The sequence below is a fragment of the Narcine bancroftii genome, chromosome 14 (genome assembly GCF_036971445.1).
Source record: "Narcine bancroftii isolate sNarBan1 chromosome 14, sNarBan1.hap1, whole genome shotgun sequence".
In the NCBI taxonomy this organism is placed as follows: Eukaryota; Metazoa; Chordata; class Chondrichthyes; order Torpediniformes; family Narcinidae; genus Narcine; species Narcine bancroftii.
Window position 1 is genome coordinate 2,390,259 of NC_091482.1, and position 27,892 is coordinate 2,418,150.

Genomic DNA, 27,892 nt, shown 5'->3' on the forward strand with positions numbered 1-27,892 from the left:
ATTTTTTTCCTTCCAAAGTGGGTGACCTGTATTTACCAACCTTGTATTCCATCTGCCAAACCCTTGCCCACTTAACCCATCTATATCTCTCTGCCGACTCTCTGTCTCCTCTGCATTATTTGCTTTTCCACTCAGTTCAGTGTCGTCAGCAAACCTCCAGATCATTAATTTACATCGTGGACAATTACCGGCCCAGCACCAACTCCTGTGGCACCCGGTTCACCACTGATTGCCAACGAGAGATGCCAACATTTATCCCAACACTGTCCCTGATTGGTTAACCAATCCCCAATCCATCCTAACACATCACCCCCAACCTCATGCATCCTTATATCAGGAATGTCTTTCTTGCAGCACCTTATAAAACACCTCAAAATTCAAGTATACAAATCCACCTGTTCCCCTCTATCCACTGCACTCTTTATATCCTTAAAGAACTCCAGTACATTTGTGAAACAGGACCTGCCCTTCCTGAATCCAACTGCGTCTGCTTCATCTATCCAGATATCTCACCAGTTCTTAATGATAGCTTCAAACATTTTACCGACTACTCACTGGCTTACAGTTACCAACCTTTAGCCTACATTCTTTGTAAATCAGTAGCTTGAGATTTGCTACCTTCTAATCCACTGGAACCAGAGTCCAGAGAATTTTGGTAGATTATCAGAAACTTTTGCTATTTCTTTCAAATCCCTGGGATGAAATCTACCAGGACATGGGGACATACCTACCTTTGGTTCCACAGGTTACCCATATCCAATCCCCTGACTTGCCCCTTTGACCTGGCATGGAGGCTTTGGTCTTGTAAGTCACCAAGGGTTGAGGTTTTCACTTCTCTGGAGAAATCTGAACCTGTTGGCATTTGACTGAGAGAATCCTGGGTAGTTACATGTGTATGACATTCTGTGGATTTGTTTCTATATTATGTGTGAATATTTATTGCTGCTGTTATATTTTTATGATAGTTTAAATATTTGCTCTACCGAGTATAGTGTTGGACTTGCATTCAGACAGTATCAAATGAAATGTGAATATTAAGCAATATAAGTTCATTGGTTAGAAATATTTATCACAGACAGCACCATAAGAGTGGCGGAGAGGATCACGAGTCTCCCCCCCTCCCACCCCCCACCCCACCGCCCCCCACCCATCGATATGATCTACTGGGATTGTTGTCTGAAGAGGACGTGCAAAAATCATTGAGGACCCCTTCACCCCCACACACAGCATCTTTCAGCTGCTCCCGTCGGGGAAGAGATCCAGGAGGATCAGAGCCAACACCACCAGGCTGAGGAGCAGCTTCTTCCCACAGGCAGCGAAAACGCTGAACCACCAAAGGACCTGCTCCCACTGACCCTCCGAGACTCTTGTATTCACAAAACACTATTTATTTGTATATACAAATACTTGTCCTGCTTATGTATTGTTTGTCTGGATGTGAGTTACATCTGCATGTTTTGCACCGAGGTCCAGAGGACACTGTTTCGTCAGGTTGTACTTGTGCAATCAGATGACAATAAACTTGACTTGATGACTACTTAGTGCCTTTATTTATTAAAGCAACAAACAGATGAATGTCACTTTCGTTGCTGCCTCAGAAGACTCGACGCTCAGCAGTGCGAGGAACTTCACGTGTCCCCAGGGTGGGTATCTGACCAACGTTTACAGCAGAACTGTTGAAGGTGTCAGGTGGAATGGGAACTGGTCTGCCCAAGACCACGAGAAACTAAATACAGCTCAGATCATCACACACACAGCAACATCAACTCTGTGTGCACTCCTGCTGTATTGGAGAATGTGCTGACAGGTTAAAGGATGTGCTGACTATTTAACGGACTGGTATGGGGACACCAATACCCCTGAGTGTAAAGCCCTGCAAAAGGTAGTGGACACAGCCCAGGACATCACAGGCAAAACCCTCCCCACCAATGAGAACATCTACGGGGAACACTGCCATCAGAGAGCAGCAGCGATCATCAAGGATCCGCACCACCCAGCAAACACTCTGTTCTCGCTACTGCCACAAGACTCGCACCACTAGATCCAGGAACAGCTGCTCCCCCTCCACCATCAGACTCCTCAACAACCAACTTAATGCTGATAAGTGTGAGGTGCTTCATTTTGGTAAGAAGAATCAGAATAGGACATACGTGGTAAATGGGAGAGCATTGAGGAATACAGAAGAGCAGAAAGATTTAGGAGTAACGGTACATCGTTCCCTGAAGGTAGAAACTCACGTGAATAGGGTGGTGAAGAAGGCTTTTAGTATGCTGGCCTTTATCAATCATTGCATGGAATATAGGAGTTGGGAGGTGATGTTGAGATTGTAGAAGACGTTGGTGCGGCCTAATTTGGAGTTCTGTGTGCAGTTCTGGTCGCCTAATTATAGGAAGGATATAAACAGAGTGGAGAGAGTGCAGAGAAGGTTTACCAGAATGTTGCCTGGGTTTAAGCATCTGGAGTATGGGGAGAGATTGGACAGATTGGGTCTTTATTCTTTGGAGCGTAGAAGGTTGAGAGGGGATTTGATAGAAGTATTTAAGATTATGAAAGGGATAGACAGAGTGGATGTGGATAGACTATTTCCGTTAAGAGGAGGAAAGATTAAAACAAGAGGACATGAGTTAAGAATTAAGGGGCAGAGGTTTAGAGGTAACATGAGGGGGAACTTCTTTACTCAGAGAGTGGTAGCCGTGTGGAATGATCTTCCGGGAGAAATAGTGGCGGCGGAGTCAATTGTATTATTTAAGAAAAGGTTGGACAGGTATATGGATGAGAAGAAGATGGAGGGTTATGGGCATTGTGCAGGGAGGTGGGACTAGAAAGGGGTGTTTGGTTCGGTGCGGACTAGAAGGGCCTAATGGCCTGTTTCTGTGCTGCAATTGTTATGTTATGTTATATGTTAACTCAATCAGGGACTCATTTAAGGACTCTGTGCATTTTATTGAATTTTTTCCTCTCTGTATTGCACAGTCAGTTTGATTACATTTCTTGATTATTTGTTTAGAGATTACGTTTTGTAGTTTTTTTGCACTACCAATAATTTTGCCTCATCTACAGGAAAAAGAATCAGGTTGTATGTACTCTGACAATCAATCTGAAATGGTCCTCACATTAACAAAAAATTATGTTCTTTTAACTGTATATTCTGTACAAAACCATTTCACTTAATGGAACACTACTCCCAACATGGTCATTTATTGGTTATTATAGCACTACCTGCTGTAAGAGTTGACTTGCCTGGATAACACACAAAACAAAGCTTTTTACTATATTTTGCTACATGCAACAATAAAACCATTCAATTCACTCAAATTTACTGCACATTTACCATGAGCAATCTTTGAGTGCAATCTAGAAATCCTGCTCTTTTAACTCCACTCCATCCACAGTGAGTATAACTGTGCCCCGGTCTGCAGTAAGATCGTTAATATTTATTCGGTGAGCAGAGGCCAGCCTCTGCTCTTGTGGAATGCTAATTATATATATCTCTGTGTGCAAATGAATCCATTAATGTCTCCAGATGTCCCCAGAGAGCATACTGCATTTCACTGAGTGCAGGCTTTACCCTGAAAGCTTCTAGAGACAAAGTTATCAAAATATGCTCCCTCTCTCTCAAATCAATGAAGGGGCCTTGTGATATTCCCAGGGGCCATGCAAGATTTCGCACTCTGAGCAACAGTGTATTATCTCTCTCTCTCTCTCTCTCTCCCTTTCTATTTCAGGCAAATAGAACCATGCCAGTAAGCACTTGGAGCTAAGAGTCGCCAATAAGTGTTGGGAGTTGACTTCTTCCTTTCTGCTTCCCATACACTTAATACCAGGGTTCTAGTGAAATCTGCTCAGTCTCTGCCTGATTGAAGTGGGAAAGACCAGCTTGGATTTGAAGGTCAGCCACGAGGAGGACTCGCAGGGTGGATATGTGAGTACAAGCCAAGCCTTATCTGCCACTGCCCAGGACCTGTCAGGTTTTCAGAGCACTAAAAAGCTCTCGACGTGAAACATTGACTGTCCGTCTCTCTCTCTCTCTCTCTCTCTCTCTCTGCGGATGCTGACTGACTCGCCGAGTCCCTCCAGCACCTCACTGACTGCTCCAGGCTCCAGTGACTGCAGATTCTGTGTTTGTCCAGTTGTCAGGAATTTTTCTTGCTTGAAATCTCAGATGTTCATCCTTCAGTTGAATGTCGCAGGTGAACATAAATGTGAGGGGGGGATCTGGGCAGTCTCACTCTCGGTGTCGTTAGCTGCCCTACTTCCACAGCTCCTGGTTTCCATCTGTACAGTCCATATCTCCTCCCGTTCTGTAGAAACCTCTCCCACAGATACCCTCCCAATCGGCTGTCTGTGAGGTCATTCCAACAATGTTGACACTGGTACGGTGGCTAATTCAAACCCTTCGTGTTGAATGGTTCCATGATTTCCTGAACTTGCAATGAATTGATTTGAGTAAAAAGCATCTAAATTGGGAACGACATCCGAGCTTGTACTTAACAACTTGGCCAAGGTTCTCCAGAGGTGTCTTCTCCAAAAGATAATGGCTTCTCTGGAGGAGGACCCTGTTCCATTTCTTTCTTGGATTGTTGAGCCACACCCATTCCTCTGTTATCTCACTGCTAAAGCAGCCAACCTGTTCCTGGAGACATCATCGTCCAACATCTATTGTATTCACCCATTTGAACCCATCACAAAGCCAGTGAATTGAGGTATTTAAAAATCAGAAGGGGTGCATGTTCCTATGGGTGGGAGACTCAAGAGTTGGGAAGGTGATTGGCAAAAGAACTAAAAGTGATCTGACAATGTTTTATATGCAAGATGAGGGAGGCACAGTTGGGGTAGCGGTTAGCCAACGCTGTTATAGCGCCAACGATCGGGTCCATGGTTAAAATCCCGCGCTGCCTGTAAGTTGTTGGTACACTTTCCCCATGTCTGCGTGGGATTTCCCTGGGGGCTCCGGTTTCCTCCCACCCGTCAAAATGCAGTGTTGTAGGATAATTTGGGTGTAATTGGGCGGCATGGACTCGTGGGCCAGAAAGGCTGTTACCGTGCTGTGTCCAAATTTTAAAAAAATTAAAAAGGATGAGAGTTTATTGCAATAGATGTAAATACAAAGTAAAACACGGAATCTGCAGACACCGCGATTGATGTAAAAATATGATGCTGGAGAAACTCAGCAGGTCAAATAGTTTACTTTATGTAGCAAAGATAAAGGTACATGACCAATGTTTCGGGCTCGGGCCCTTCATCAAGGTATCTACATTTCACTAAATACAATGTACAGATGCTCCAGAATCCTAACTTGCTGGGCCACACAGATGCGGACGGTGCTTTTTACTCGCACCCCGAGGCATGAAATATCGTAATATATCTTTACCTCCAATGAGCACTGTGGGACCTACTGAGTTCTCCCCAGCATTTCTGTATACATTAAATTATCATAATATGCCAAGACAGAAAAAAGTGATTGATAAAAATAAATGTTCACAGATGTAGTTAGTGCAAGATTATGTGATGTCTCAGTTGTAGAGATATGATCTTTTTGCTGGTCCCAGAGTAGCTTATGATCAGGGTTAGGGTCAAACAAGGAGGTTCAGGATTCTGATTACTCCAAAATTCATGGAGGTTGAAGTGATTTTTCTCAACACAGTTTGGTATGGGGTCACCAATACCCCCAAGTGGAAATCCCTGCAAAAGGTAGTGGACACAGCCCAGGCAAAACCCTCCTCACCTTCGAGAACATCTACGGGGGACACTGCCGTCGGAGAGCAGCAGCAATCATCAAGGATCCAGATCACCCAGCAGATGCTCTGTCTCACTGCTGCCATCAGGAAAGAGTTATCGGAGCCACAAGACTCGCACAACTAGGTCCAGGAATAGCTGCTCCCCCTCCACCATCAGACACTTCAACAACAAACTCAATCAGGGACCATTTAAGGACTCTTTATTGATTTTTTTTTCTCTCTGTATTCCAGTCAGTTTATTCATTTTTCTTTATTTGTTTACATGTGTATGCTGGGTACAGTTTTTTGTTTGTGCTACCAATAAGTGGTAATTTGCCTGGCCCACAGGATAAAGAATCTCCGGGTTGTATGTGATGTCATGTATGTATTCTGACAATAAATCTGAACTCTGGAATCCTCCAGACGCAATCAGGGAAAGAGCGGCCATTCAAGGGTGTGGGCTTCTCAGGCAGAGCCAGCTTCCAGGTAGTGGAGCTCCTGATGCCTCGGCCACCGACTTGTCCAAACACCTAGTGGTGTCCTGCAGACTTTTGCTGTCCTTGTCCTTCTAGCTGGTAAAGATAGTTGGTTTGGAAGGTGCTGTCCAAGGAATCTTCGTGAGTTGCTGCTCATCTCTGAACCAATGTGGCAGGATGTCAAGTCAAATTTATTGTCATGCAGTTGTACAAGTACAAACTGACGAAACAGGTCTTCAGTTCAAAACACACAGACACACACACATACAGACAATACATTCTCAGGATGTGTATTCTTATAAATAAATAAATAGATAGATGTTGTTTTGTACAAATAAGTCTCAGAAGGTCAGTGGGAGCTGTTCCTTTGTCGATCAGCATCCTCACTGTCCGTGGGAAGAAGCTGTTCCTCAGCCTGGTGGTGCTGGCTCTGATCCTCCTGGATCTCTTCCCCAATGGGAGAAGCTGAAAGATGCCGTGTGCAGGGTGGAAGGAATCCTAAATGATTTTGCGCGCCCTCTTCAGACAGCGATCCCAGTAGATCATGTTGATGGGGGTTGGAGGGTGAGCCTCTCTGCCACTCTTATGGTCCTATGAATTGACCTCCAATCAAATTCTCTGCAACAATCATACCCACATTGTGATGCAGCTGGCCAGGACACTCTTGATGACCTCCTGTAGAAGGGTGACATGATGGTGGCCGGTCGCCTTGCCCACTTCAGTCTTCTCAGGAAGTGCAGTCACTGTTGCACCTTCCTGACAAGTGAGGAGAAGTTGAGTGTCTACAATAGGTCACTTCTAAAGTGGACTCCAAGGAACTTGGTGCTCTCCGCTCTCTCTGCTACATAGAGAGGAGAAATACAGAGTTCAGGACCAAAGGAGAGCATGCCCGGCCTCAAAAGGAGGGAGTAGAGTCCAGGGCTGTAACAGGAGGCACTATAGGGGCTTGTTTTCCCCGAGGTGCAGTGGATCCAAGGTTTGTAACCTGAGCCATGAGTTAATTGGGTGGGTGCAGAGAGAACGGTCTTCTGTGGTGGGGACAGCTTGGATGAGGGTTAATGCATGAAGTGGATCTGCATTTCCCTCTCCCACACGACATGAGTGTGGTGACACGCTCCATTCTCTTTACCGTAAGACCACGACTTGTTACCAGGAAGAGGCAGAGCTTGGTATATGGAAAGGACAAGTCTGTGCTCAGGGCAAGAAATCAGGTTGAAGTAGGGATCAATTATTGACAAATTCCCAGCTGCATGGAAATGCTACAGGCCAATCAGGAGTATTGATCTGATACCATTATGCATTTAGATTCTATTTCTGCAGGACTTATTAGCTTAAATATTTAATAAGAGTGTACAGTTTCCATTGCCTGAGTGTTGTTTTACTCTCTGATAATCCCAGGGGCTATTCTTGGTGGGTTTTGTTCAGTCCTGCTATAACTTCACCAGGTTCAGGGAGGCTTCGAGACCTGCCTACTCTCTCTCTCCTACTGGGAATCATTACACTGAAAAACAAACTTTTTTCAAAAGCTTTGCTTCCTGAAAAAAAATTGGGGATTATGATGGACAACTTCAAGCTGAACACAAAGATAATTTTCGATTTGCTGTATCACATAGGAAGTTGGAGAAACATTAAATTAACTTTGATTGAATTTAGCCTATTTAATCATGTAATGACGCTGACACATTGCATTGGTTCAACTGACCTAAAATTTTTTGCTGCTGATGTCCATTTGTACTCAGCATCTGATGCCTCTCATGTCAGTGTCCAGCATTGGTTGATTCCAATTGCCCTGATACCACTTTTCCATGGTCGCAATATCCTGGTGAAGCCTTTCACTGTGGTCGTCACTGACTGCACTAAGATCAGCAGGGAAAAAGCCCAAGTGCAAATGCAGAAAATACATTTTCAACGACATGTGGAACCTCTTGGGTTTTGGATGCTTGAAGCATGTTGTTAATCAGCTGGATGTAATTTGGTGCTTGGTGTTTGCCAAGAGAATTCTCAACAACATCTTTAAATGCCTTCCATGCAGGCCAGGCCTAAGACAATATTTGCATAGCACCTGCACTTAATGCATGCTCGGGCATGCTTGGACTGACCAAAACAGCTCGCCTTGTGGGCAATATACTGAGCAGATTTAAAATATGACAGGAAATCACAAAAATAGATTATATCTTAAAAAGTGGTGTGCGATCGGACAATTTTAAGGTGATTTTTGTGATCAACAGTCCAAAATCCATACAATGCACCCAGAAGTGCTCAGGAAGCAAAATCCTCATTGTCTAGTGTAGTCAGAGAATGCCTGTTCTGCCCATCCAGTTGGTGCAAGCTCTCTGAAGGAGTGGACAGCAGGACCCACTCCTCTCTGGACTTCCAAGTCAGGACCATTGCCAGATTTCAGATTTATTGTCAAAGTGCATACGTGACATCACATACAGAGATTCCTTTTTCCTGCGGGCGAGGCAGAATTACCACTAATTGATAGTGCAAAAAATAAATGGTACACAGCATAAACAAGTAAACAACCAAAATAACTGTAAGCAGATAATGAATGTAAACAAACTGACTGTACAATACAGGGGGAGCAAAGAAAATCAATAAAGTGGTCAAGTGGAGGCTCTGACTTTTCCTCAGGTTGGGTGGGAGGGACCTGGTGGACTAGGTGGCTGGCGACTTTGAGAAGTGGGACATTACCCCTTCTGCTTCTCCCGATCCTCCATCAACTCCCCATGTCGTCCATGCCATCCCAACCGCTCCTTCTCCTCGTCAAGCAGCCGTGTTGAGGATACCTAGCACCAGCCCGCCTGAGAATATCCTCACGGACCCTGCGGAAGTGCTGAAATTTGGCTGAGGAGAACGTTAGTCACAGATTTGCAGCTGGTCTCTTACATGGAATGAGAGATGGGGAGCGAGAGAAAGAGAGGGGGAGAGGGAGTAAGGGAAAAGGAGAGAGAGAATGCTAAAGATCCCAATGGTGGAATTGTGACCATCTTCAGGAAAGGAGTTGAATTGCTTGTGGAAACTATAGAGGAACTCCCAGTGAGGATCACTGCTAGGGACCCCTCAACAGGCCACACCATTCATTGACAAGCTGTTCCCCATCGCTGATATCCATTGATCTATTATTCTCATGAGTTCTGAGGTACAGTGAGAAGCTGTCCTTTCCATCCCATTCAAACACTGGCAAAGACTTATCACACCCCTTGTGTCAGTTAACAAATAAAGAAACAAGAGATAAAGGAAGGGCAGGAAAGAAGGTTATCCCTTTCAGAGAGTGGGCGGGTGGTGGTGGGGGGGGGGCTATGTTAACACTCACCTGAAATTTGCTGCCCACTTAATCTTACCATGGATGTATCTGTTTCAAGAGCAAAATAAAATGGCAGTGCTGTCTCTGGTTGGGGGGGGGAGATGGAGGGACATTGGGGATCTGGTGAAGATGGGGGGAGATTTAGGGATGTTGGGGATCTGGTGGAGGTGGGGTTGTAAGGTCATTGGGGATCTGGTGGAGGTGGGGTTGTAGGGACATTGGAGATCTGGTGGAGGTGGTGTTGTAGGCTCGTTGGGGATCTGGTGGAGGTGAGGTTGTAGGGACGTTGGGGATCTGGTGGAGGTGGGGTTGTAGGGACATTGGGGATCTGGTGGAGGTGGGGTTGTAGGGACATTGGGGATCTGGTGGAGGTGGTGTTGTAGGCTCATTGGGGATCTGGTGGAGGTGAGGTTGTAGGGATGTTGGGGATCTGGTGGAGGTGGGGTTGTAGGTACGTTGGGGATCTGGTGGAGGTGGGGAAGTTGTAGGGTTGTTGGGGACCTGGTGGAGGTGGGGGTGGAGATTTAGGGACATTGGGGATCTGGTGGAGGTGGGGTTGTAAGGTCGTTGGGGATCTGGTGGAGGTGGGGTTGTAGGGACATTGGGGATCTGGTGGAGGTGGTGTTGTAGGCTCGTTGGGGATCTGGAGGAGGTGAGGTTGTAGGGACGTTGGGGATCTGGTGGAGGTGGGGTTGTAGGGACGTTGGGGATCTGGTGGAGGTGGGGTTGTAGGGACATTGGGGATCTGGTGGAGGTGGGGTTGTAGGGTCATTGGGGATCTGGTGGAGGTGGGGTTGTAGGCTCATTGGGGATCTGGTGGAGGTGGGGTTGTAGGCTCGTTGGGGATCTGGTGGAGGTGGGGTTGTAGGGACGTTGTGGATCTGGTGGAGGTGGGGTTGTAGGGACGTTGGGGATCTGGTGGAGGTGGGGTTGTAGGGTCATTGGGGATCTGGTGGAGGTGGGGTTGTAGGATTGTTGGGGATCTGGTGAAGGGGGGTTGTAAGGACATTGGGGATCTGGTGGAGGTGGGGTTGTAGGGACATTGGGGATCTGGTGGAGGTGGAGGTGGAGATTTAGGGTCGTTGGGGATCTGGTGGAGGTGGGGTTATAGGGTCGTTGGGGATCTGGTGGAGGTGGGGTTGTCGGGTCATTGGGGATCTGGTGGAGGTGTGGTGGATGAGATATCAGGACAATGTACAATGTCCAGGTTTAGATTCTGAATTTCTCTGATTTTTTTTTCATGACTATTTTTTGATGTGTCTCTTCCTACTCTGGGTTTTAAAAAAGCTGATCTCATCTTGTGCATGCGATAGTTTTGGGGAGAATTGAGATTTCACACAGACATGGGAAGTGGTTGGAGAAGAGAGCACCAAGTCATTGGATAGTGCTGGTTACAGGAATTTGCACTAACTCACCGACCACAGCAGCAGGTTTATGCCAAACCAGGCTGGTCATGGGAGAACAAGGAGCTATCTCTGCTCAGAGGTTGCTTCAAACTACTTGGGATCTTTCAGCACTGTCCTTGGTGAGGACAGGTACAATTTCCTGAAGGTAAGGCAAATCTGGCTCAAAGCACTTGGCTTCAGAATGCTGGGTTTTCTAGGAAAGAATGTTGGAATCTGAATTTTGGGAAGGGAAGGGGGCTCTGGTTAGCCGCTCTGGAATCAGATTGCAGAGCGGGCTGCTGGGCATGTAGACCACACAGCCACAGGCAGGGAGGCAAGCAGAGAGTGACACACAGACGTACCTGAAAAACTCAGCAGGTCACAGAGCATCCAGAGGAAGTAAAGGGGAAACCAACATTTCAGACCTGGACCCTTTGTCAGCACCTGCAGGCATGGAACAGTGGTGTTCCGCAGGGTCGGGGTTGAGGCCACTTCTTTTTACAGTGTATATAAATGAATTCGAGGGCATGCTCAGAGAAATCAGTGACTGGGTTCCATGTAACACCAAACACATGGCACACAGCCTCTCCATACAGCTGGAAGGCTTTCTGTGTCCAGCCAAGTACTGCCTGTGAACACTGCATCAAACTGGATACTGACCATATTGCTGGCTGCATTGGCCTCTGTAATACCAACAGTATTTGGATATCTGAATAGTCAAGGCATCGAAGGATATGGGAAGAAGGCTGGGCTGTGGGGCTGAGTGGGAGAATGGATCAGCTCATGATGGAATGTCGGGGCAGACTCGACAGGCTGAATGGTCTACTTCTGCTCCTGTATCTTATGGACTTTTAAAGGATAGTTTACCGATTTTGATAAAATCTGCTGGATTATACAGAGGACATTTTCTTTCGATGTGTCTTCTGACCTGTTTTAATGTTAGACATTACAGAACTCTAACAGAGGAAGAATCGTGGCAGATAACAGTTTATTTGTGAATAATGTGTTATAAACAAGAATTATTGAGAAAATGTTAGTGGATTCGTTATACAAAAGGGGCAATCTTCATCCAAATATCTGCCATTCAATACCATATTGTCATTGCCTTATCTGATATTCCATTCCGAAAGCTGTCTGTAAGGAGTTTGTACGTTCTCCCTGTGTCTGCGTGGGTTTTCTCTGGTGTTCCAGTTTCCTCCCACCCATTAATGTGTACAGAGGTTGTAGGTTAATTTGGGTGAAATTGGACGACACGGGTTTAAATGGGCCAGAATCGGCTTCTGGGACTCCAAGTGAAAGCTAAGGCCCAGTGTTGAAGAGCAGTAAAGGGTGTGCTAGACTGAAACATGTTCTGGGATCTTGCTGTACAGAGATTGCTGCCCTTGGTTCCCGCATCACGACAGAGGCGGCTCTTCCAATATCAGTAACCTGGGTCAGGATTGAAGGGCGTTTGTTAGGACAGAGATTCCTTCAGCCAGAAGGTGGTAAATCTGTGGAATTTGTTGCCACAGGTGGTTGTGGAGGCTGGGTCATTAGGTGCATGTCAGGCAGAGATTGATAGATTCTTGATTAGCCAGAGCATCAAAGATTGGGCAGTGGGGCTGATTTGGGAAATGGATCAGCTCATGGTTAAATGGCAGGGCAGACTCGATGGGCTGAATGGCTTATTTCTGCTCCAATGTCTTATGGTTTGAATCCAGCCACTGTCTCTAAGGAGTTTATACGTTCTCCCCATGTGTGCGTGGGTTTCCTCTGGGTGCTTTGGTGTCCTCCCACCCTTCATAACATTTGGTGGTTGTAGGTTAATTAGGTGTGTTTGGGCGGCACGGGCTCGTGGGCCTGTTACTGTGCTGTATGTCTCAACCTCAGCAGAATGCCTGTAAATGTCTTTGGACATCCTGAGATTCTGAAAGCTGCTACAGAAATGCACACTTCCCTTGAGGATCTCAATGCCATCAGCATTGGGCCGTTGGTGAACATAGGCACTGTGTCGATGAACGTGCAGGGAATCTTTGGACCTCAACTCCAATTTTACATTTAGACGTACAGCACAGTGACAGGCCCTAATGGCCCACGAGCCTGTGAGTACTAAAGGGACTGACTGCCCAAAGACTTCATATATTATTTATTGGAAACTCACTCCTCACCTATGCTCTTTATTCTATGGACAACAAATTTTTTCAAAAGGTTTGCTTCCTGAAAAGAAATTGGGGATTATGATAGACAACTTCAAGCTGAACACAAAGAAAGATAATGTCAGATTTGCTGTATAATGTAGGAAGTTGGAGAAACAGTAAATTAACTTTGATTGAATTTAGCATGTTTAATTGCATAATGGATGCTAACACATTGCGTTAGTTCAACCGACATAAAATGTTTTGTCATTTGTACTCAGCATCTGATGCCTCTCGAGTCAGTCGGCCAGCATTGATGGATTCCAGATGCTTTTTTCATGGTGGACATTGTCCTGGTGAAACCTTTCACCGTGTTCGTCACTGACTGCACCAAGATCAGCAGGGAAGACGTCCAAGTGCAAATGCAGAGAATGAAGTAGACTTAAAATATGTCAGGAAATCACAAAATTAGGATACATCTAAAAAACAGTGAGTGATAGGAAATTTTTAAGGTGATTTTCATGATCAGCGGGTCAAAATCCATAAAATCCACCCAGAAATGTTCAGGAAGCAACATCTTCGTTGTCCCAAACACATTTGTTAGAGAACTCAGCAGGTTAAGATAGTTTAAATATATATTGTATCCTTTATGTGGCAAAGATAAAGATATAGACCAATGTTTTGGGCTTGATCCCCTTCATCAAGGTATCAGCAAAATGTAGACGGGTGCCTGAGCTCACTGATGGGGAACAGTGAGAGAGAATCCCAGAGAATCTCCCTTTGGAGAGCAAAGGTAAACTTCTTCAGGGTTGCTATCCCTCAAAGAGGTTTCACAGAGTTTTACAGTAGACCAAGGTTGAAGTATAAACACAATGCTGGAGAAACCCAGCAGGTCACACCATGTGCTCTATGTAGTAAAGATACATAACAACGTTTCGGGCTTGAGCCCTTCATCAAGGTAGGAGCAAAATGTCAGCAGGTGCCTTAAGTTCAGCTTGCTTGTAAAAGTCAAGTGTCCCATCCTGCACAAGGTAGTTTTAACCCTTTCTACCACAGTATTTGTGCCAATAAACCAGAACTTGATTTTATCTTTTCTGATTGCTCGTTTTTTCTTTTCCAGACCTTCTGAAGTTTGGTGCTGACGGCCTCTGTCTCTACGTCCTCTCTCTCTACCTCCTTCCACCAGACCCCATGCATCAGTGGAAGTGCAATCCTGGTGTGCGGCACCGACCTAGTGGGGACGACAGTCAGCTCGAGGTCACCGCCGAGCTCACTCCGAGTACAGACATAGATGAGGTGTTCACTGAGGACCCGGATGATCCCAACTCCCCCTTCAGAATTTCTGAGGGGGCCAAGACCTCAATCCCCTCCACCCCAAAGAATCAGAAAATGATAGCTCGTCGGTATCAGTTCCGTGAAGCTGATGGATCAAAAACCAAGGTGCCCATGGACTCATTTTACCCAAAAGGCTACCAAATGTCACTAAAAACAAGTTCCCCAGTACCCCAGGAGACAGAAAAGTAAGTTGATAGTAAGTTGGGTGCAGACTAAGACCAGGGTGAAAGAGGTCAGGTCTAATGCTGCTCAGATTGGAAGCATGTGGTGGAGCTGAATACAGAATGTTTAAGTTTATTACCATTCAACTGTATGCGTACAGGAGAATCCAAATCCAGACTCTTCGGGGATTGGGTCAGTCCTGATTTTTGGGTTTCTGGATTCTCAGGCAATACATTTAAAATTGAAATTTCAGGAGGAATAAAGAAGACATGAACTGGTAAATTCTGATAGTCGCGCGCTCACACACACACACACACACACACACACACACACACACACACACACACACACACACACACACACACACACACACAAAAGTTTGAGAGTTTTCAGGAAGTCCGGATTTTTGGACTTCTACTGTATGGCCTGACAAAAGAATGTTCTCCAGTCCACGGTGCACACACATATACACACAATACCCAGCACATAGAAAAATCACATAAATACATAAAGATATAATATGTACATTAATATTTCTGAATAATTGTTTTGTTAACGGGATTAATGGGCTGGAATTGGCTCCAATCTGCTGTATGGTTAATTTTTAAAAACATTCAAATATTGTGAGGTTACTGGGATGGAAGGATTGTCTGTGTGAAGTTTGATGAAGAATTGTCTGTTGTTCCCAGTTGTCAGTCCGAGGATTCCTTTGGAACTGGTGAGTGGAAATCGGTACCCACGCTGTACGAGAGGCAGTGGCTCTTTGAGGTCGTGTCCAAAGGCAGTGTGTCCGAGTTGGGTGGATTCCTGTCACACCTGATCCAGAACAACAAGCGCCTCACCGACTGGGAATTCCGAGGTACACATCCCTCCTCCCGAGGTTCACTCCCCCCCTCCTCGGGGTTATTTCCCCTCCCCTCCTCCTCAGGGTTCCCTCCCACAGTGCAGAGCTCCCTCACCTCTCCATCCATAGCAAGGAGCTCCCTCACCTCCCCTCCCACAGTGCGGGGCTCCCTCAGCTGGGTAGGGGAGGTGAATGGTCTGTATCATGTTGGATGAGGCTACAATTTGCCAGTGTTCTGGGCCATGGGATATTGCCCCACTCCGTTCAACGATGCCCTCTGTCCTCCTCACTCAGCACTAGAAGGAAACAGTTAGTCTGTTCAGATTTCTGAAGCTGTCTGTGTCTGGGAGGTGAGACCAGGCCCTGGCATCCTGACCTGGAGTATCTGTGTCTGGGAGGTGAGACCAGGCTTAGACTGGCCGACGTGGCACTGCTGGTGATTTGCCCTGAAGTCTCTCTGCTCATGAGGATTGCTTCCCTCCTGAGGTTTCTCCAGCTCTCGCTCGATCCTCTTCCTGCTGAAGCCGAAAGCCTGGTCTTACCAAGTGGTGGTCAGAGCTTGTTCAGCTTCCTGCCTCGCGCTTCTGCACACAGGGTTTCATTCTTAGTAGGACCACTGACAATCGCTGCCTTGGGTGGCCCAGGCAGCAGACAAGGGTGAAGTTCCAATCAGCCATTGAGGAACCACTGAACAGGCTGCAGCCTCCATCCCCACCACTTGGAATTAGACCAACACTACCAAAAACAGCTTACAGGCCATTCGGCTCCCACTGTTCTTGACTTGCCTCCATTACCCAGGAAATGTAGACCTGTGAGTCTGTAGTAGGTAAATTATTGGAGAGTGCTCTAAGAGATTGGATATACAAGTATTTGGATAGCCAGGACTAATTAAGGATAGAGAACATGGCTTTGTGCGTGGTAGGCCTTGTTTAACCAATCTTAGATTTTCGAGGAGGTTATCAGGAAAGTTGATGAAGGAAAGGATGTTATGTTCATGGACTTTAGTAAAGCCTTTGACAAGGTCCCAAATGGGAGGTCAGTCAGGAATGTTCAGATGCTCGGTATTAATGTTGAGGTAGTGAACTGGATGGGCAGGAGGAGGTGGAGGATGGCTTCTCAGACTGAATGCCAATGACTAGTGGTGTGGCATGTTGTTTTTCACCTCTATCAATGATCTGGATGATAATGTGGTAAACTGGATCAGGAAGTTTGCAGATGACTTGAAGATTGGAGGTCTGGTGGACAGTAAGGAAGGTTTTGAAAGCTTGCAGAGGGATCTGGACCAGATGGAAAAATAGGCTGGAAAATGGCAGATGGAGTTTAATGCAGACAAGTGAGAGGTATGGCATGTTGGAGGAACAAACCAAGGTATGACATACACGTTAAATGGTCAGGCACTGAGGAGTGCGGTAGAACAGAGGGATCTGGGAATCCAGATACATAATTCACTGAAAATGACATCACAGGTGGACAGGGTTGTAAAGAGAGCTTTTGTAATATTGGCCTTTATAAATCAAAATGTCGAGTACAGGAGATGGGATGTGATCGTAAGGTTGTATAAGACATTGGTCAGGCCACATTTGGAGGATTGTGTGCAGTTTTGGTCACCTAACGACAGGAAAGATATCAATAAGACTGAAAAAGAGAAGATTTACTAGGATGTTGCCCAGACTTCAGGAACTGAGTTGCAGGGAAAAGTTAAACAGGTGAGGACTTTATTCTTTGGAGCGTAGAAGAATGAGGGGAGATTTAATACTTAAAATTATGAGGGGGACAGACAGAGTAAATCTAGGTCGGCTTTTTCCACTGAGGGTAGGCGAGATTCAAACCCGAGGACATGGGTTAAGGGTGGAAGGGGAAAAGTGGTGGGGTGTGGAACGAGCGACCTGTTGAGGTTGTGAATGTGGGCTCACTTTTTACATTTAAGAAGAATTTGGACAGGTCCATGGCTGGGAGGGGTATGGAGGGATATGGACTGGGTGCAGGTTGGTGGGACGAGGCAGAATAATAGTTTGGCACAGACTGGAAGGGCCTGTTTTCTGTGGTGTAATGTTGTGTGGTTCTATCTCAGGTGCTAATGCTGGTCTCGGGTTCCACCCTGTCCACTACACCAGTTATCTCCATTCTTTTGACCATTGACCGTTCTTTTCCTCCCACGAACGCTGCTTGACCTGCTGATTGTTTTTTGCTCCAGATTCCCGCACTCGCCTCCCTCGTCTGTTTCCATCCCCATCCAGCCAGCACTCCTCTCATCCTGCCTTTCCCTGGCAACAGGCCTGCAGTTCTCTGGGGAAAGGGATGTTCCTGAATTCCTGGTCAAGTTTATTCCTGCTCGACGTGTAACTCTCTGAGATTGGTTTATGAATGTGGTGTGTTTCAAGAGGCAGTCAAAACTGTTCTTTTGCATGTGTTCAAAGGCTGGCAAAGAGTCATCACACCCTGGGCAGAGGAAACAGACCTCATCTTCCTCCAGTTCCCATCGTGTTCGAGACAGCAGCAGGGGGCAGGGCAAGTGTTGAGGATAGAAGGTGACCGGAGAAAGGGTCCAGAGTGGAGAACTATGCTTGGATCAGGGAGAGTTGGAGACAGTGCTTCAAACAGCTGCTGGGTCCGAGTCATTGTCCCCTTGTGTCCCTCACAGACCCAGAGACGGGGAAGACTGCATTGCTGAAGGCCTTGCTAAACTTGAAGAGCCACCGGAATGACACCATCCCGGTGCTGCTGGAGATTGCGGAGAAAACCGACAACTTGGAGCAGTTCGTCAATGCAGCCTATGTGGACAGTTACTATAAAGGTAGGCATGTGCAGAGAAAGGAGAATGCTGGCTCTTCCTGGGAATCCAGGGCGATCTGTGCCAGGAGGAAAATAATGTGGGATGATGGAGGGTGAGAGGTGTAATATGGGGTGGGAAGGTGTGGGCTGGTTTGGTGTAAGGTATGACAGAGTAGGGTGGGAGGTAGGGGGAGGGTATAGGTTAGGATGAGGTGGTGTCAGGTTGACAGAGTAGGAGGAGGGTTGGAAGTGGGTCCAGTGGGATTTGGGGAGTTCGGATGAGCGCAGAGGGGTGAGGTGAGACGGGTGGTGAGGTGGGACTTGAGCTGAGACGTGTCGTGGGATGTGTGGTGGGCAGGAAGTGAGGTGGGACGTGCGGTGAGGTGGGCAGTTAGTGAGCTGGGACGTGAGGTGGGATGGGTGGTGAGGTGGGCAAGTGGTGGGACATGCATGCAGAGGGTGGGTGGTGAGCATGCAGAGAGGTGGGAGTGCATGGGCTGGGTGTGACAGGGCTGGGGGAGTGGGGTTATCGTGTTCCTGACCTGACCAGACTCCTTCCGCTGCTCCCATGATTACGTGTGACTGAGGACTGTCTCCTCCGCCCTCTGCAGGTCAGACCGCCCTCCACATCGCCATCGAGCGCCGGTGTCTGCACGTGGTGGAACTCCTGATCCGCAACGGGGCTGACGTCCATGCCAAGGCCGACGGCCTCTTCTTCAAGGCTAAGGATGGGCAGACCGGGTTCTACTTTGGTCAGTGGAGCATCCTGGGGAGGGGGAGGGGAGGGGTGTGGGATGGTGAAGGGGGAGGGAGGGAGGGTTATTATAGGGAGGGTTATAGTAAGGAGGGGGAGAGGTGTGAGCTGGTGGAGAGGGAGGGTTGAAGGATGGGAGCAAGAGAAGGAAGGGGAGGGGAGAGTCCGGAATAGCATGGGAGCCTGTATATATACACACACACACACACACACACACACACACACACACACACACACACACACACACATTGGGACACGCGTGTGCACACACCCCCGCACACAGATCCCCCCCCCACACACACACACACACACACACACACACACACACACACACACACACACACACACACATTGGGACACGCGTGTGCACACACCCCCGCACACAGATCCCCCCCACACACACACACACACACACACACACCCTCTCTCTCAAATACACGCACTCACACACAAACACACACACGTGGGAACATGAAACAGGAGCAGAAGTTAGCCATTCAGTGAGATCACGGTTGATCTGATAAGAGGCTCACCTCCACCTACCTACCTTTTCCCTGTGTATAAAAATCTATCCAAGCTTTAATATATTTACTGAGGTCATCTCCACTGCTTCAACAGCAGCGAATCCCACAGATTCCCCAAACTCTGGGAAAAGCAGTTCCTCCTCATCCCCTGGATCTTGAGGCTGTGTCCCCTAGTTCTGGTCTCCCCTACCAATGAGAACAACTTACCGACCTCTATCTTCTATCTTATCCATGCATTTCAGAATTTTATATGTTTCTGTAACATTCCCTCTCATTCTTCTAAATTCCAGCGAATACAGTCCCAGACGACTCAATCTGTCCTCATAGGCCAATCCTCTCATCCCTGGAATCAACCTGGTGAACCTCCTCTTCTCCACCTCCAAAGCCAGGAGATCCTTCCTCCAGTGAGGAGACCAGAACTGCACACAGTTCTCCAGATGTGGTCTCACCAGGACCTGGTAGAATTGCAGCAGAACCTCCCTGCGCTTAATTCAATCAGTTCCTCCTTTCATCCTCCAAGGGACCAACCTTTACCTTTGCCACCCTTTTGCACTTTATATAATTATAAAAACTTTTCCTGTCCATCTTTCTATTTTGTGCTAATCTTTTCTTAGAGTCTGCCTTCCCTCTCTTTATTGCTTGCTTCATGTTGCTTACTAAAGGTTCCCAATCTTCTAGTTTCCCACTGCTCTTGGCGACTTTGTAGGCACAAGCATTTATTTTTTGTTTGATGCCTTCCTTAATCTCCTTCATTATCAAGTCTGGTTGACCCCACCCTGATGGACCTGGCTTTTAACTGGAATAGATACTTTTGTTGAGCACCATGAAAAATCTCGTTGAAAGTCCTCCACTGTTCCCCGACCATCCCTCCATATCCTGCACTCCCAGTCTGCCCTCGCCAACTCCTTCCTCATCCCCTTGTAGTTTCCCTTGTTTGGGCATATCATTCTTGTTTTAGACTGATCTTTTGTACCCTCCATTTGATGCAAAGAAAGTTCCCCAGCAGAAACCTGAGGAAGTTCGTCATGTCCCCCACATCCCTCAACATCTTCTACAGGTGCACCACTGAAAGTATCATGCCAGGGTGAGTCATTGCATGCGATGGGAACTGCTCCACACAACATCTCAGAAGGGAGAACACAACTCACACCATCACTCACACCCCCTCCCCTCCATCAACTCCATTCATAACTCCCTCTGCTTCGGTAAAGCAGCCAACATATTTAGGCACCTATCTCACCCCAGCTAGACTTTCTTCATCTTCCTCTCACCAGGAAAACAATTGAAGGAAAATTTCTCTGCTGCTGTTATCAGGCTCCTGAATGAACCCCATACTCGGAACATAACATTGCCTTTGCTCTGTTCTAATTGATCTCACTGTATCTTTAAATTTTAAATTTAGACATACAACAGACCCTTTCATCCCATGAGTTTGTGCTGCCCAATTACATCCAATTAATCTATAACCCTCAATACGCTTTGAAGGGTGGGAAGAAACTGGAGCCCCCAGGGAACATCCACACAGATATGGAGAGAACGTGCAAACTCCTTACAGAAAGTGTGGGACTCAAACCCTGGTCCCAATCGCTGTGGCTGTAACAGCATTGCACCCAAATATGTCCTGTGTATGTTTCTTGCAATATCTTGGTATATGTGACAATAAACATGGTTAATTGACACATATTTAGACCTGGACAGGCCAGAGTGGAGGAAGGTAGAGCACAAGCAGGCAGGTGGTATCAGTTAGGAGGGCATCCTGGTCAGCAGGGGCATGAGGGACTGAAGGGCCTGTGCTGGATGTTCGATGTTCTCTGCTCCAAGCCATTGTCTAAGTGCAGGAGAGACCTGACTGGCCGTGTTCCTGCCAGGGGAGCTGCCTCTGTCACTGGCTGCCTGCACCAACCAGCAGGAGGTGGTGAACCATCTCCTCCAGAACCCGTACCATCAGGCGGACATCAATGCCGTGGACTCCAGGGGCAACAACGTGCTTCACGCCCTGGTGACCATTTCTGACAACAGCCAGGAGAACACCCGCTTCGTCATCCAGATGTACAGCCACCTCCTCAGGCTGGGCGTCAAGCTCAAACCTCGGATCAATCTGGAAAGTGTGAAGAATAAGAAGGGGCTCACACCCCTCAAATTGGCTGCCAAAACAGGGAAGATTGAGGTGAGTGCCAGGTTCTGGAACTGGCCACCAGAACAGGGAAGATCAGGGTGAGGGCCAGGCTCAGGTAGAGGGCACAGGGATTGATCCCTCAGCATCTGGGTTCACACAGTGTGCTCATTAACCCTGTCATCTCCACAACTTTCCACAAGGAGCTGGAAGTGAATGGGATACAGGTCGTCCACAGAAGGGAAGGATGATAGAGGGAGAGAGCAAACAGAGGCTCTCACGGGAGGGAGAGATGGGAGGGTGTATCGCACAGGGAGGGAATGACAGGGAGCATGATGGGAGAGCGAGGGGTAGGGGAGGGATCACACAGGGAGAGAGTGACAGGGAGAGTAAGTTTCTGAAAGGAGGAGTGATTTTGGGCGGCCCGTTGTGTTGAGATGTGATCTCTCCGTGACAATCGGCAGTGCAACAGTTTATGAATCAGAGTTTGATGTGGTCACCACAGGGAGCCCAGTGGAGCTCACTCCCTACCCTTTCACTTGCCCTACTGCCTTCCCCTGCACCCGCCCTGTAATGCGCGTCGAAAGATCCAAAGACTTGTTGATCCAAACCAAGGCTTTTATTAACTAAAAGACTGGAGCATATTACAAGTAGGTCGACCAGTCCAGAATGACCTGGTCTGGCCAGGAGCAATCCTTTAAGACCTGCCAGTAGGTGTGGCTACACTCTCAGCCAATCACAGTCATCCTACACCACCATTTGTACATATACACATTGGTGATAGAATCTGTACTATCACATGCTCCTCCACTCCTCCCTCCACACCTCTCTCCGCCACTCCCTCCTTCTATCCTCCTCCCTCCTTCCACCTTTCCCAAATATCCCCCTCCACCCCTCCCTCCTCCATCTCCCTCCACCCCTTCTGCCCTCCCTCACCATCCCTCCTACAGTGTGGAGGTCTCTCTCCCACAGTGCAGAGGTCCTTCAGCACCCTCCCATGGCAAGGAGCTCCCTCACTGCCCCTCCCACAGTGAAGAGCTCCCCCACCGCCCCTTCCACAGTGCAGAGCTCCCTCACGGTGAGGAGATACCCTGACTAGAGGGTGGACTGTGTCCACTGCTCTCTGGAGGGGCTAGGACACCTCCCCCACCACAATTAATGATTCGTGGGCACCTCAGGATCTGGTCGAACTTCCTCCCTCAGTGTGAATTCTGTTTGATTATGTCTTCTCAGATGCTGAAGTACATCATTGGGAGAGAGATTGAAGAGGAGGAATGTCGACACCTGTCCCGCAAGTTTCGTGAATGGGCTTATGGGCCGGTGCACTCCTCACTGTACGACCTGTCAGCGCTGGACACCCACGAGAAAAACTCTGTGTTGGAGATCATCGTCTATGGGAGTGAGACACCGGTACCTGCTGCGTCACTGGCCTGGATTCTGGGACGGGTGGGACACTACTTCCCACCGTCCTCCCACACGGACAGAGAAACAGGGGCTCATTGGGGACTGGGGAGCCCAGGCAGGGGGAACACTGCTCACTGACAGAATTTGAGGAAACCCAGCCTTGGGATTCAGTGTGGAGAATCAGAAGTTAGCTGCCTTCACAGTGAAGCTCCCCTTGGTAACATCCCATCACACCATCCCATCTCAGACTCCTGGGATCAGACACGGAGTGAAGCTCCCTCCACACTGTCCCATCACACACTCCCGGGGTCAGACAGAGTGAAGCTCCCTCCACGCCATCCCATCACACACTCCCAGGGTCAGTCAAAGAATGAAGCTCCCTCTGCAATGTCCCATCACTTACTCCCGGGTTCAGACACAGAATGAAGCTCCCTCCTCACCGTCCCATCACACACTCTCGGGGTCAGATACAGAGTGAAGCTCCCTCCACACTGTCCCATCACACACTCCCAGGGTCAGACACAGAGTGAAGCTCCCTCCTCACCGTCCCATCACACACTCTCGGGGTCAGATACAGAGTGAAGCTCCCTCCACACTGTCCCATCACACACTCCCAGGGTCAGACACAGAGTGAAGCTCCCTCCTCACCGTCCCATCACACACTCTCGGGGTCAGATACAGAGTGAAGCTCCCTCCACACTGACCCATCACACACACTCCCGGGGTCAGACACAGAATGAAGCTCCTTCCATACCATCCCATCGTACGCATTCGGGGTGTGTTATATGGGATGGGTGGTTTCCACTGGGCTTGTGTGTGCTGTGGTCAGTGATGGTGTATTGCATTTTGAACCTGTGTATGGTGTGTCACTGGAAGTTCTGTAACTCAGTGTGAATGTGATCTCCTGTCATCACTGAACAAACGATGGGGAAATGTTGCTGTCCCTGGGCAGCTGCTCCCCCTGCTGGGCTCCTGTCATAGTGCAGGGAGCAGAGGGAATACCTCACTGACCAACCCAGCTCAGCCCAGGTAGGCCCAGTCCAGCCCTGCCTTGACCAGCTTAACCCAGACCAGCCCTGACCTGACCAGCCTGGCCAAGCCCTGACCAGCCGGCCCAGCCCAGCCTGGCCCTGACCGACCTGGCCCAGCCCTGACCAGCCGGCCCAGCCCAGCCCAGCGCAGCCTAGCCTAGCCTAAACTGACCCAGACTAGCCTGGCCCTGACCAGCCGGCCCAGCCCAGCCTGGTCCTGACCGACCTGGCCCAGCCCTGACGAGCTGGCCCAGCCCTGACCTGACCAGCCTGGACCAGCCCTGATCACCCCGGCCAGCCCCGAGCAGCTGGTCCAGCCCAGCCCAGCCCAGCTTAGCCTAGCCTAAACTGGCCCAGCCTAGCCTGGCCCTGACCAGCCCGGCCCAGCCCTGACCAGCCGACCCAGTCCTGACCAGCCTGACCAGCCCACCCCAGCCCTGACCAGCCGGCCCAGCCCTGACCAGCCAGCCCAGGCCAGCCCTGACCCAGCCCAGCCCAGCCTAGCCTGGCCCTGACCAGCCCGGCCCAGCCCTGACTGGCCTGGCTCAGCCCTGACCGGCCGGCTCTGCTAACTGTGCTCCTCCATCAGAACCGCCACGAGATGCTGCTGCTGGAGCCCCTGAACCACTTGCTGCAGGAGAAGTGGAACCGATTTGCCAGGTTCATCTTTTACATCAAGTTTGTCCTCTACCTGTCTTACATGGTCACCTTCACCATCACGGCCTACAACAGAATCGAGGACAAAAAGGTGTGACCAAGTCCTCTGTGGTTTTCTGAAGGGCTGGAGGTCGGGGCAGAGGTGAAGGGAATGTCCACATACTGCAGGCTAGTCTCACAGGGTGCTGTGAGGAAGCCCCATGCCATGGGAGGGGGAGTGAGGGAGCTCTGCAATGCGGGAGGAGCAGTGAGGGAGCCCCGTGTTGTGGGAGAGGTGGTGAGGGAGCCCCACACTGTAGGAGGGACAGTGAGGGAGCTCTGCTAAGTGGGAGGGGCGGTGAGGGAGTTTCATGCCGTGGAACGGCGGTTAGGGAGCTCCATGCAGTGGGAACGTCGGTGAGGGAGCTCTGTGTCGTGCGAGGGGCGGTCAGGGTGCTCCATGCTGTGGGAACGGCGGTGAGGGAGCTCTGTGTAGTGCGAGGGGCGGTCAGGGTGCTCCATGCTGTGGAACGGCGGTGAGGGAGCTCTGTGTCGTGCGAGGGGCGGTCAGGGTGCTCCATGCTGTGGGAATGGCGGTGAGGGAGCTCTGAGTCGTGCGAGGGGCGGTCAGGGTGCTCCATGCTGTGGGAACGGCGGTTGGATGGATGGGCATGGGTGTATAGACATGTCCCCTGTAACCACACTAACATGGCCCCACTATGTTTGTCCTGCAGCCTCCGTTCAAACTGGAACACTCGGTGAAAGGTTACCTGCGTCTGACTGGGCAGAGCATTGTGCTGCTCGGTGCCCTCTACCTCTTCCTACAGGGGGTGAGAACACTCACTTCCTTTTTATTCCAAAATATATTTATTAACATTCAAAAACAACTTCATTGACATTACACAGAAGTCCAATATGCCCACTAATGAACAGAGAACCAACACATGTATACGTGAATGTCGATGTCCACCCTCAGATACAGGCCCGGCCCCCCATTCCCTGACCACCTTTACCAACCGCATCATCATTATATTACTAACTCCACTGGTATAATTTGACATTTACTCCATAAGCTCTCGTAATTCAGAGAAATAACTCATAAGGGGTTGCATTTGTGGAAATTTTCAGGTGGACCCTGTTAATGTGGACTTGATTTTCTCCAGTTTAATAAAGAAACTAAAATCCTTAATCTATTGTGTAAACGAGGGACCCCTGTAAGACCTCTGGTGTAACACGATTAGATGTAAAAACACGACGCTGAAGAGATTCAGCAGGTCAGAGAGTGGACTTTATGTTGCAAAGATAAAGATACAGAACCAACGCTTGAGCCCTTCAAGGTCTGAGCAAAAGGTAGGCAGGTGCCTAACAAAATGGTGGGGGGAGAGGGCAGAGGGAGGAGCACTGTCCCACAGACAGGAGGGAGGGCACAGCAGCAAATGGGGGGAGGGAGGAATGCTCTGGGAATGGAGAGGGAAGTGGTGGAGAGCTGGAGGAAAGGAGACAGGGGGATGGGGATGGGAGAGAGAATAAAATTTGATGCTTGACGAAGAGGGACATAAAATTGCCTCATCTTTCTGTAAAGGATTTAGGGGGTTATTGGAAATTCCAAATACTGCAGGGGTGCAAATTAACTTTAAATATTTTGGATAATGAGCCAAAGACTCCACTCCAGAGGGCCCTGATAAGACATGACCTGGGTGGCAGGGGGAGCCATTACATCTGCTGCCAGTCTGGATTTAGAAAGTGGACCTTGTGCAGCACCTTAAACTGAATGAGTCCCAAGCGAGTGCAGGAGGTGGTCGGACAAATTCTATCAATAACCTCTTCCCAGAGTTTAGAATAGTAGAACATTACAGCACAGAAACAGGGCCCTTCTAGTCTGTGCCAGACCGTTATTCTCCCTAGTCCCAGTGACTTACACCCAGTCCATAACCCTCCATACCTCTCCCATCCATGGACCTGTCCAAATTCTTCTTAAAGTTGAGCCCACATTCACCACTTCAGCTGGCAGCTCATTCCACCCCCATCACTCTCTGTGTGAAGAAGTTACCCCTCATGCTCCCCTTTAACCCATGGCCTCTGGTTTGCATCTCACCAACCCTCAGTGGAAAAAGCAAACTTTCATTTCCTCTGTCTGTCCCCCTCAAAATTTCAAATACCTCTATCAAATCTCCCCTCATGCTTCTGTGCCCCAGAGTATAAAGTCCGGACATGTTTAACCTTTCCCTGTTTCTCTTCAAATTTCACTTCCTCCTCTCCTGGGGTGGGAAAAGTTGGCTCACTGTTGAGGGGGGGAGGCCATTCTCCCCCTCCAGACTGTTGCATGGGGATAGGAAGAGGCCATCAGCCCCTCTGCTTTCTTCCAGTGCAAAGATCCTGGGGCTAGGAGTGGGGAGAGGAGCAAGCCATTGGGACCCTTGCTTCAGACATGGGGCTCCAGTGAGCGGGACTAGCGGAGGGTAGTCATTGTGTGAGCAGTGGCCCCTGTAACCTGGTCTATCACTTCCTGCAGGTGGAGGAAGTTTTTCTGCGCAGGCGGAGAACCCCAAAGTCCATCACAATCGACGGCTACTGTGACATTCTCTTGTAAGTCCCAAACCCTCAACTCCGCAACCTCCACTGACTGCTCTCCTCCCTTCCCTAACTCCACCATCCTCCTCTCTGACCACGCTTCGCCTCCCCAACTCAACCCTACCCCTCTTCTCCGGTCTCGTTCCGCCTCCCCGACTCAACCCTACCCCTCCTCTCCGGTCACCCTCAACCTCCCTGACTCAACCCTACCCCTCGTCGACATCCTCCCTCCTCCTCAACCAGCCTTCTCCTCCCCTCCCCAATCGCCCTCCTCCTTTCCCCATCCCAAATTCGCTCCGATTTCTCTCCCCCTCTCCTTCATTTTCCCCCTCACCTCCCCTTTGCCCTCCCTCAACCCCTCTCACTCATCCCCTCTCCCTTCTCCCTTCCTCCACCTCCACTCCCTCTCTCCCCCTCCCCCCTCTTTCGCTCCTCATCCCACAAGATACTTGGAATGGAGGGGGCTGGTTTAGAGGGATATGGGGCAAATGCAGGTGGCTGGGACTAACGGGTGGATTCAGAGAGTTGGGACTGAATAATAATTGAGAGCATGCACACCCCCCACAGACAGCATCTGAGGTGAGGAGCTGGAGGCACCAACTCCTCGACCCGCCCCTCCGTATGAAAACCACCTGTATTCTCCTGAACAACCAAAAGCCCACATCTGTCGGCGGTTTCTGGAAAAGAGGGGGGAGCCGGAGCACATCTGACGGTGGTTTCTGGAAAAGGGGGGGGGGGGGCCAGAGC

General features: G+C 48.9%; 1 protein-coding gene across 6 annotated transcripts in view; it reads left to right on the forward strand.

Annotated features, from left to right (window-relative positions):
* LOC138749453 (transient receptor potential cation channel subfamily V member 1-like) overlaps positions 1–27,892 on the forward strand; it is a 40,562-nt gene that overhangs the window by 1,722 nt on the left and 10,948 nt on the right. For 3 of the 6 annotated variants that reach the window (XR_011348650.1, XM_069910800.1, XM_069910796.1), the window contains exons 2-12: positions 3,726–3,922; positions 13,281–13,488; positions 14,120–14,519; positions 15,186–15,355; positions 17,982–18,134; positions 18,724–18,864; positions 21,259–21,557; positions 22,737–22,913; positions 24,528–24,686; positions 25,309–25,404; positions 27,087–27,160. Coding sequence is in view for 5 of the 6 variants with exons in the window: in XM_069910800.1 (XP_069766901.1) it covers positions 13,449–13,488; positions 14,120–14,519; positions 15,186–15,355; positions 17,982–18,134; positions 18,724–18,864; positions 21,259–21,557; positions 22,737–22,913; positions 24,528–24,686; positions 25,309–25,404; positions 27,087–27,160 (1,709 nt within the window). In the remaining variant the exon portion in view is untranslated. Of the gene's footprint in view, positions 1–3,725; positions 3,923–10,965; positions 11,052–13,280; positions 13,489–14,119; positions 14,520–15,185; positions 15,356–17,981; positions 18,135–18,723; positions 18,865–21,258; positions 21,558–22,736; positions 22,914–24,527; positions 24,687–25,308; positions 25,405–27,086; positions 27,161–27,892 lie in introns of those variants that run through there. The other 3 variants (XM_069910798.1, XM_069910799.1, XM_069910801.1) reach the window with 3 other exon arrangements.